The 11,361-nt window shown below is 45.9% G+C and overlaps 1 protein-coding gene across 1 annotated transcript; it reads right to left on the bottom strand.

Moving 5' to 3' along the window:
* Positions 1–374: 374 nt before the first annotated feature.
* LOC123106542 (LEAF RUST 10 DISEASE-RESISTANCE LOCUS RECEPTOR-LIKE PROTEIN KINASE-like 2.1) lies at positions 375–10,435 on the bottom strand. Its single transcript, XM_044528676.1, has 3 exons — positions 9,518–10,435; positions 1,972–1,998; positions 375–1,548 (listed from the first exon to the last, which is right to left on the bottom strand). The coding sequence occupies exons 1-3, from the start codon at positions 10,326–10,328 to the stop codon at positions 500–502; spliced, it is 1,887 nt and encodes a 628-aa protein (XP_044384611.1). The 5' UTR covers positions 10,329–10,435; the 3' UTR covers positions 375–499.
* Positions 10,436–11,361: the final 926 nt, after the last annotated feature.

Raw genomic sequence — 11,361 nt, forward strand, 5'->3', positions numbered from 1 at the left:
GGCAACACGGTCATGGATATGCCCTAGTGGTCTACGATAGGCTGCTCACATCTGAAATCTGAACTACTCCGGTTTGTCCACTCTGAAATAGGTAAGCTCTGACCCCACATATCCATAGTCTATTTTGCAGTCAAAGTATTAACAGATGGGCAATGTATTTGTGGTTTGCGTGACCTTGTGATATGGATTTTTGTGCTAGCAGATGAAAAATTTAGTTGCCATTTCTAATTTGCATGGTATCTTGTAGGAACTGAGAATTATTTATAAGCTGAGCCAACTACTGAATATGTAATGCACTTATCAAATTCCAAATACAACTGCACAAAAGAGTGTCCGTACTCAGCATTACAGTCATACAGTGGTATACGGCCAATAATTTCATAGATCTGCCACTACTTACAGACAAACAATGACATGTAATGTAAGTCATGAAATTTGCATCCTGCTTGCAATAGTGCAATACTGGAAAGTGAAAAGCATAGAAACATACCGATGACTGTCAACTTAAGAGCACTTGTGGTGGTAATTCCAGGCTACCTGTGCTTCCTTCTAGCATCTCGACGACTCTAGTCATAGTTGGTCGATTACTAGCACTTAGCTGTATACACCACAACCCAACAACTATCATCTTCCTTGCAATCTCTTTGATCTCGCCATTAATCTCAGAAGCACCAAGACAGTATTCATCTAAATTTTCATAAATCCACTGCGGGAAATATTGGCTGCTACATTCACTATTTGCATTGATTCTCTTATCCCTTGCCCCAACCATCTCAAGGACCATCATTCCATAACTGTAGACATCAGACTTGCTACTTACTGCTCCAAATTGCTTTGAGTAGACCTCGGGGGCAATATAGCCAATTGTTCCTCTTGCACCACCAATGGAGACAACACTTTCTTTATTCTGGCACAATTTGGCCATCCCAAAATCAGAGATCTTAGGACAAAAATCTTGATCCAATAGAATGTTGTGGGGTTTGATATCAAAATGCACTATGCGAGTATTGCATCCTCGGTGGAGATATTCAAGTCCACGAGCAATACCAACTGCTATATCAAATAATTTCTCCCAACTTAGAATATGTTCACCCTTAGAACTGTGTTTGAAAGCATATCTTTCAAGCGAACCATTAGGCATATAGTCATAGATTAGTGCCCTCTTGGATCCTTCAAAGCAAAATCCTAAGAGGGTAACAACGTTGACATGAGAAGTTGTGCTGATGCTGGCTACCTCATTGATGAATTCCTCAACATCAGACTTGGAGTTCTTAAGCATCTTGACTGCTATCTGACGGCCACTGGAGAGGCCACCTCTGTAAACAACACCAAATCCACCTTGACCTAGCTTTTCAGCAAAGGTCCCTGTCATCTTCTTCACTTGTGCGTAAGTGTATCTTTTTGGATATACTCCTGCATTCTTTTGTAGGAACGACTCAATCCTTGGTGTTTCCTTCGATCTCTTTCTTGACCTGTATACCTTGTAGCCCAGCAAACATGCGGAAGGTAGACATATCGCAAGTATGCTCAAAGTACTTGCTATTATATCTGCACACACAATTTGGAGGGGGGAAGGCATTAAAAGGGGTTTTTTATAAATAATCTTTTTTTTGAACTTTTATTATAAATAATCTAGTATAGCAAATAGGTCTATTTGGACTTCGCGTACTACCATCTAACTAAAAAAAGTGAGGCATGAATGAGTAGAAATATGCAAGCACGTAATTTCCAGTGTCAGACAATAGAAAAAAATGCCTTTCAAGTTGCTGAAGATGGACTTATTGTCGTTTCCATCATGAATCCCAAATTTAATTTAAGAACTTATATGGTTGTGCCATCTTTAGGATAAACTGAACATGGTTACTACTTACTAGGATAGTAAATCCACATGACTAAAGCCGATCTTGTAAAAGATGAACACAAATACGGGGATGTGAAACATTTATCATAGGGCTGAGAGATATTTCTTACATATTTTTTTTCTTGCTTTCTTTGAGCCTGCAAAAAATTTAACAACGTTTATGAGTATTGCGATATGCATTGTTGAAAAAGAAATATAAACTCTCAAAACATTTACAATCTTTCTCAGCATTTATTAATTGTACTTGCCCTTATTTTAGGACTTTAGGAGAGATCCCTAGATACTTCTGCAATCTTTGATAGTTTTTCCTGATTTTGTGAAATTTATATCCTTTTCTGGAATTTCTATTTTAAATTTTTAATATTTGTGAGTTACCTCTTCTATATTATCCTTACCCCCTACTCAAAGTGGCATGCTTATCTTTTGGTGTTTGCATGAAGTGTGACGCTCCAGACAAAGTCTCCACACCAAATCTCTTGCTAGAGGTATCTGAATTTTGCGTAACTACCTCAAGTAACACAAGAAAATATTGACGTCATCTGAGTCATTTTAAATGAGCCCGAAATGAAGGTTGGCAATAATTTCCGTACAGGAGAGGGTCCCTGAATGTTTCTGTACTTTTCTGGATTTATGAAATCGTACCATGTTTCTGGCGACCTTAGCTTTACGGTATGAGTTGATCGCGTCCGGTGTCGAGAAATATGATGGTACCTCCAAGCGGGTACCTGGCCGGCAGATTATCTGGTCGCTATCATCGTTGGCGGCTGCAACGAGCAAGTGGCGTTGCGTAACCTCCTGTTGATGCTTGAAAGGTTCCACTCGGTCTTGGCTCAATAACTTGCCTGAGAAGCATCCACGACTGGAAAGACCTCGAGGATGTTTTCATCAAGAACTTTGAGGGAACATATAAACGGCCTAGCAGTGTGCAAAATTTATGGCAGTGCATGCAACAGCCGAGCGAATCGACCCAGGACTACATATAGAGATGAGTTTCGTATAGAGATGGACTCACCTCCATAATTCCATTGAAAATGTTTCTGAAGTCGAGGCGATTCAGGCTTCCTCGTATTGATGGTCTTCACCGGCCGGAGGAGTGTGAATGGGGGGACTGGTTGCTTGTTAACTGTGATGCGGGTGTCCAAGCAGGCAGAGGCTGTGGTGCCAGATTTGGTAGAGGGCGTGATCAGAATCCTGGTGAACCGAATGAAGAAGAAAATAAAGATGTGATCATGGGTGGCGATACCAGCCTTGGGTCTCAACAAATTATACCTACAGCCAGGAAAATGCTGGTGAGTGCAGATGGCACTTTTGTAAAGGATGCTCCACCCCAGTCTTCCTCGATGGGCATTGTAGCTGATCAAGTGCTTCAGTTGGAAGGGCAACCACCAGCTGCTATTGACAAAAGCTATTACTGAGCACACCCCAAAAAGTTCAGAACCAGAAAAGGGCAGAGGACAGCAACTGAGGAAATTGTGGGTGATGGTGATTGTAGCATGGACGTTAACATGACATCAGCGACCCCTTTGGAAGGGGTTCGCCGAACATAATGAAAATTATTAGTTGGAATTGTCGAGGCCTTATTGATGCCTTGACAGTTCGCTCGCTTCTGGACATCCAGAGGCGACATGAAGCAGATGCGTTTTTCCTGTCTGAGACGCATTTAGGAGAGATATAGGCCGAAACCTTGATGAAAAACTAATGTTCTGGAAGGAGTTGAGGATCTACTGGTACCCTTGACTTCATCGATGTTTTGGTTGAAGAAGATGATGGAGCTCTTTGTTGGAGGCTCACTGGTATTTATGGTGAAATGATCGATATGGTTGACTGGGGGGGGGGGGGTTGAATAGGTTGTCTAGATATGCAACTAGGTGGACAACCTACCATACGACAAGCACAACAACAAGCTCACAAGCAATCAGAAGATATAAACACAATATAGCTTGCACAAAGTAAAGGATAGAAATAACCACAAGTGGAGTCGGTGAAGACGAGGATGTGTTACCGAAGTCCCTCCTTTTAGGGGGAGGCACATCTCCGTTGAAGCGGTATGGAGGCACAATGCTCCCCAAGAAGCCACTAGGGCCACCGTATTCTCCTCACACCTTCACACAATGCAAGATGTCGTGATTCCACTAGTGATGCCCTTAAAGGCGGCGACAGGACCTTTACAAACAAGGTTGGAGCTCTCTCCACAACTTATTTGGAGGCTCCCAACACCACCACAAAGCTTCACCACAATGGAATGCGGCTTCGAGGTGACCACTTTTGTCTAGGGTGCCCAAACACCCAAGAGTAACAAGATCTGCAAGGGATTAGTTGGGGGGAATCAAATATCTCTTGGTGGAAGTGTAGATCGAGGCCTTCTCCTCCAAACCCTAGAGCAACAAGTTTTGTTGACTAAGGAGAGAGATCGGGCGAAAATGGAGCTTAGGGCAACAATGGAGCTTGGGGGGGATAAGAGGTGAGTCTTCTTGGGGAAGAAGACCTCCTTTATATAGAGGGCACTAAGCGGTAGTTTCAGCTACAAGCCTGCGAGTACTACTGCATAGGCGTGGTAGTGTCGTCGGGGGAGTGGTACTACTGTCCTCACTAGCGGTACAACCGCTGAGTGTCTCGGGACGAAGTGGAACTGCGGCAGTAGAGAGTGGGTAGAGCGGAGTACTGCAACAAGCGATACTACAACCCTACTACCGCGTTACTACCACAAAAGTGGACAAGGGGGACAGAAGCACTCAAATAAGTGGAAGTGAGTGCGGTAGTAGAAAACGGAAGTACCGCCCAAGCGGTACTACTGCCCTACTACTGGCCTACTGCCGCTAATTCCTCTGGGCTATAGAGAATCTGCGGTAGTGGGGTAGTACTAGCGCTGTAGTACCGCTAGAGCAGTACTACCCCCTACTACCATGAACACAATTAAGACCACATTAGCCCTAAGACAAGCGGTAGTGCCCGCAACATTGGAATGCGGACGCTATCCAAGGCGGTACTACCGCTTGGGTGCTTCAAGATAGACTAAGACAGAAAATAGTAGGACCTCCAATGTCACGGGAAGGGTATGTGGGTGCATATGGGTATTTGTACATATTGATTCCACCCTACCCTTTTCGAAGTAGACCCCGTCTTAACAATACGGTTTTCCTACGACTCAAATCCATAAAAAAAGAAACATGGGAAACAACCGTCTTCACTCTTTATCACCGAGGGGAGCAAATCGTCATGTGCCATATATAAGAATATCGGAAATGCTCAATCCACACGGTTAGTCCGCAAATTGCATTGTCATCAATCACCAAAACTAATAGAGAGAAATATGCCTTAATATATGGTGAACCGAGTTGGGATAATAAAGACCGAGCATATCGTATGATTCGTGATTTACATGCCCAGTCGAGTCTTGTGTGGTTGTCATTGCTGACTTTAACGAAATCTTATCCTCCTTGGAAAAGGAGGGTGTGTCGCCACTCGAAAAAAGCAAGCATCTTAAGACACACTCTCAGATGGTCTGTTGGAAGATATGGCATTGTCAAGTGATAAATTTACCTTGTTTAGAGGTGGGCCGCAGGAGTGGCTGGATAAGGGTGTTTTCAACGCTGACTGGATGACGTTGCAGCCCTTCGTGGGCCTGTGTAACCTTGAGATGGGGAGGTATGATCATAGACCAATATGCCTCGACATAGACTACCTGGCTGGAGCCCTCGGCCTGGAGAAAGTTTGAGGCCAGGTGGCAATCGGAAGAAACGGTAGAGGAGGTGGTGAAAACGACATGCAAGAAAGCCATTTAGCATGGTCTTTACCATATGATCAAAGATAAACTTGCTTCAGTCCATAAGAACCTTTGGGAGTGAGATGGTTGCGGCCCGACGATCGCAACACTCAATATTTTCACCAATTTGCTTCAGCTAGAAGGGGGAATTTGATTAAAAAAACTGAAGAATTACAACAATGGCTGGGTCGAGGGGAATGAGAATCTCAAACCCTTAATAAGGGATTACTTTAGTAACTTATTCACATCTAGCTCGTGCAAGATTTATCTAGGGATTATGGATTCCATTAAGCCTTCTACCATTAGCTGCCATGAATGATCTACTGGCGGTTGATTATACAAGAGAAGAAGTGTGAAAGGCACTCTTCAAAACTGGGGACATGGGCCCCTGGCCCTGATGGGCTGCGCGCTATCCTTTTTAAGAGATTCTGGCATATTGTTGGTGACGAGCTAACTGATGTAGTTTTGGATGCTATAAACAAAAAGAAGATTCCTATGGGCTGGAATTGTACTAATGTTGTTCTCATCTCCAAAGTGGAGAGCCCAGAGGTAATCACACAGTTTAGGTCTATTAGTCTTTGCAATGTAGTCTATAAGGTCATCTCTAAAATACTTGCAAATAGACTTAAGAAAATTCTAACAGAAGTGATATCCTCAACACAAAATGCTTTTGTACCAAGCAGGCTTATTAAAAATAACTAGAACATGAGGGCGCGTGTTGCCGCACCCAACCATTTTGAGATAACTATATTTACATGGAGTGTAATGCAGAAAATTTAAAACCCTTGATGTTTATGTATCAGCATATTTACACGAAAGGAAAATAATATCAAAAGTTGGATTCAGCATGTAAAATTACAGATTTATTGCCAACAATCAGTTTGAATGGTGACTATATTCCTGTTTAAAAAAACGAGTCAACTTCATGGCTGCAACATCTGTGCATTTGCAAATGTCCACCTATACAAACACAAGAAAAGAAGGATCTATCTTCATGCCTAAACAAAAACTAAACGGCACATAGCACTTTGTTGCAATTATGAATTTTATCCTATCATTTTTTAGGTGTAGACTTGTAGGCACAATGGAATTTGAAAACATCATACCATGAACAATCTAGATAAAAATGTTTATTAATTCAGCTAGCAAAACTAATTAAATGTATCTCACATGTACATCACCAAACTAAATATTGAAGGATTCTAGACCAAGGTTTTGGATCCCAAATAGGAAAAAAAATCTTGGGTGGGCGATATTCCCGGTAACCACGGTTACCGAGAAATACCAAACAAATTTCAGACGAAATTTACAATTGAATCTTCAATTCAAACAATTTTAATTAGATACAATAATACCTTGAACTGATGATATTCATAAAAGAGGTAGTAGCTCAGTGGTACCTCAACTACGTGCTTTGGCTGTGTTGAGGTTGCGAGTTCGATTCTTTGGTAACTGTCATTTTTTTCTCGCGGTTACCGCCCGCTATCCGTTTTTATTGGGCGGTACCCAAAACCATGTTCTAGACTGACATGGAAGCCAAATTCCTGATAAAATTATTTCAACAGATGAAACAAGAACTGCTTCTCTACAATAACTGACTAAGTTTAAAGATCATCTCCATGACCGCGCACGAGGAGATGCAGCCAACGGAAGGGGCAGTCCTGCTGCCACTAATTGTCGTCTATGCCTCATCCATCGCGACGACAAGGGGATTAGGGTGATGGGCTAGGGCAGCCTTAGGTTGGCCGGTGCTGTCTCGTCGCGGCGGAATCCCATCTTGTTGTCGTCCATCTAGTACGCTGTGGACGTCGCCGTTGCCGCTGCCGCCACTGCCCGATCACGCATGGAATTTTTCTATACACTTCTGCTTTTTTTAGGCGACGATACACTACTGCTGCGAGAGAGAGGCGGAAGCGGAACAGGAGAGGCCGAGGATGTGTTTTTTTTGGTGTCCCGAGAAGAGAGAGAGGAGAGCTAAAGATTGTCTAACGGGCCCGACGAAAGCCCGGATCAACCACAACGCACGCAGTTCAATCCGCGGAGCAGGTGCCCAATTATGTTCCGCGGGTCGCTAATTATATCTGGACTGTTAGCAGCAGAATCGGACTGCTAAAGACGCGAAATCGCTGTAAGAAGTCATAGCTAGCTGCGTTATACTGTTCAGTAATGCGTTGGTGGCTTATGAGGGCATGCCGCGCAAGTGATGGACGTTAGGAATTAATTCCCGATCAATCGGCGGTTACATCAGCCGTTCCCAGCTCCCGGTGCCAGATGCATCGAGTGCTTACTCCTTTCCTGGCCACACGACTAAAGAAACAGGCGCCAGGCCTATGTAATTAGAGGCTCTAATATTAGCGCCTAGCATTTGAGGAGAAAGCGCCTATTTATTTTTGGATTTTCTGATGTTTATTCTTTTTACTGTAAGCATTTGCATAAGAGTCTTTCATTGCAGATGCCTTGAGTGTTTTCATGCAATCAAGAAAAGGACCCACGGGTCTAATTGTTACTGTCCTGTTAGGCTGGATATGAATAAAGCTTGTGATGAAGTTGAATGAAGTTTTGTTGGAGCAGTGATGATCAAGATGTGTTTTCATGAGCATTTGGTGAGTATTATTATGGAATGTGTCTCCTCAGTCACGTACAGGGTGCGCTTCAATAATATTGAAATTAAGGAGAGCCTACAAGAGGCCTGAGACAGGGGTTGTCCTCTGTCCCTGTCCCTGTACCTATTTCTATTATGCTCTCAAGCTCTGTCTCCTTGCAATACAAGATCGTTTTGTAGCCACGCATAAAGAAAGACTCCAACAAAGGAAGAGGCACTGTTGTACAAGGGCAGTAGTTGATGGATACGCGGGCTGCAGGTGTTTGTTTCGTTTTGCTGCTTCTGTTGGCAGGGAATGGAGTTTCAGTAAATAAACCACTTCCTTAGCTACGCAAGAACTCTTTCCAGCCGCTGCATCCTCCTTCAAGAAAAGCTAGGGTTCGTGCCTTTCGCGGGCTCTGCTACAGGTCAGTCTCGTCTCCGATGGCCCTAGGGCCATGAGGGCGCAGTGGATCTTGGTAAGGGCCGGCGGAAGGACTCCGTTGTTAGTCGTTCCTTCAAAATTTGTTAAGGTTTGTGTCCTACTCAGGAAGATGAGACGTCGGCGGCTCTCTGAAGATGGATAAAGGTCTCCCCGTCTAGTCCCCGTTTTGGTGGTGCGTCTAGCATCGTTAGGGTTTGTGTCCTACTCAGGAAGATGAGACGTCGGCGGCTCTCTGAAGATGGATAAAGGTCTCCCCGTCTAGTCCCCATTTCGGTGGTGCGTCTAGTATCGTTGGTGGGCGTGTGGAGATGTGACTCTCCGGCCGATCTATCCTTGATGGATTTGCTCGGATCTGGTTGTGGTTCGTCTATGTTCGTGTGTCTTCAGGTTGGATCCTTTCGATCTACGTTATGCTTCATCAGTGACGGTTGCTGTTCTGGTGCGCTTGTCCTACGGGGCCTTAACACGACGACTTTCCGACTGTCTACTACAACAAGTTGTGCCCGACTCTGGCGAGGGAGGGATGATGACGGCGGCGCGCCTTCGGCTCGCTTCAATGATTGTAGTCGTCGCTAGGTGGTCTATGAATCTGGATGTAATTTTTATTATTTTTAGTGTTCGTTGTACTGTCATGATAGAAGATGAATAAATTGAAAGTTTTCTCGCAAAAAAAAAGTCTGTCTCCTTTTGATGCTACATGTAAGTTATTATTGAAAAACATAATTTATTAAACAATCAAAAAAGAAAGAAATTGAAAAGTGGATCGTTCGCACAATCGACGGACAAATCAAATGAAGGAGCAGAAAATATAAAAGAAAAGAAAAAAGGATCCAGCAGCTATTGTAGTGGTGATTGATGAGTACTGACCTCCCGGTCCCAGGCAACCGATACCGTCGATGAAGCCGTCGCCTTCGAACCCCTCCCGGCATTCACACCGGAACGCCTGTTGCCCCGTGGTCGGTGCGGTAAACGCGGTGCAGTTGGCGTGGCTTGAGCAGCGGCACTGCCCCTGCACCCACCAGTCCAGCTCCAGCTCGTCCAGCAGAACCGCCAGCTGCGGCTCCGATGCATCCACGTATCTGATGATCGACGAGACCAGCTCAGTGCACTCGAAGCGGAGCAACTCGTTTCTATTTAGAAAATGGCGGCCGCTTGTGTTGGAAGGCCGTTGGACGATGCAGCTGAAGGACTCGTCGGCGCTGCAGTGGGAGTGGGACCAGCGCCCGTAGTATTCAGGCGGGACCTTGCAGCTCTTGATGTTGGCATCCTGATCCTGAGCGGCTGGGCTGCATGACCTAACGAGGAGGGTGTTCCAGGCGCAGGGCGCGTGATTGCCAGAGAAGAGCGCCGCGACGGAACTATTGAACTGGCGGGAGCAGTCGGGGCTTAGGCCGACGGTGATCGCGCGCGCCGTGACGTTGCGCACGAACAGTCCCAGCTCGCGCGCGTGCCCGAGCCACGCGACGTCGTCGGTGTCGTCGTCGTCGCAGCCGAGCTGTATGGTGCAGCCGCTGGAGAAGCCGAACGGGTAGGGGAGTTTCATGCGCCCGCAGCGCCGCTCGCAGCCCCCCTCGCCGCCTCCACCACCAACGGCTCCGGCTCCGAGCGCCACATGCGGCAGCAGCAGCAGCGCCACCACCATCACCGGCGGTAGCGCTAGCACAGCAGTGCCCCGCATGTCTGCCGCACGGAGACTATAGCTAGCTAGCTTTCTTCGGAGCAATGTGTCTCATCTTTGGTCAACCGAGCAGCCTGGAGATGCCATGGAAAGGCAATTGCAGTTGGAATTGGACGAGTGGTGGTGTGCGCTTGGCGACGTGGCTGCTGCCATTTCCATTGTGAACGCGGAGCCATCGTCGTCAGCCGGCTCATGCTCATCGACATCGACACTCGTTCCAAGTTCCAACTCGGTCGGTCGCGCCCCATCTCGATCAGGTAACGCCCCCACGGCCCGTCCGAAGCACGCTCAATTGACTAACGACTCAGTCTACAGTCTACACTCCCCGCCGGCTACTAGAGTTGCCGGCGGCCGCCGCTCCGCGTATCGCATCCACCACTCGCCGCCGCCGCCGCCGCCGCCAGCAGCAGCAGTACCGTAATAGGATATCTCGCGAGAGCGAACTTACTTCTGACTTCCGAGTGAGCTATTCCTCTCATCAGACTCTTGCTGATGCCACCTTGCGCGGTAGCTGTTCTCCTTGTTTTTTTTTGTTTTTTCCCCAAAATTCCACACTAACAAAAGGACAACTCACACCAACGACCCCTTCTTATGTGTGGCTCGTCATAGTGGAAGGTAATTTAAACTAGTAACATGTCAAGGCTATCTCTCCATTACTTCATGATTTACATGTTCAAGCTACAAACCCATGGGGAAAGGGGATCGAGAGGGAGGAGAGAAACACACGCACACGCTATCCTTGCCAGCTACCAGTCGTTCTGCCGTCGCCTGCTCCAGAAGGGGAACACTCTGTTTATAGCGTTACAAGGCCAAGGGCCCATTCTGGGCCTGCAAGCCGAGACGGAAGTTGAGGCTTGCGCTTGGGTCTTGGGCTGGGCCTTTGGTGGTCTTCCCGTGCTCTGTCGCTGACATAACATGGTAACACACATATGTTACTATCTTCATAATGAGTATTATCATATATGTGGTGTCATGCAAGTCTTTATTTATTTAAGTGTAGACTTTTTTGCCTTCGGTGTGCTATGTTACATTA

The sequence above is a fragment of the Triticum aestivum genome, chromosome 5A, assembly GCF_018294505.1.
Source record: "Triticum aestivum cultivar Chinese Spring chromosome 5A, IWGSC CS RefSeq v2.1, whole genome shotgun sequence".
In the NCBI taxonomy this organism is placed as follows: domain Eukaryota; kingdom Viridiplantae; phylum Streptophyta; class Magnoliopsida; order Poales; family Poaceae; genus Triticum; species Triticum aestivum.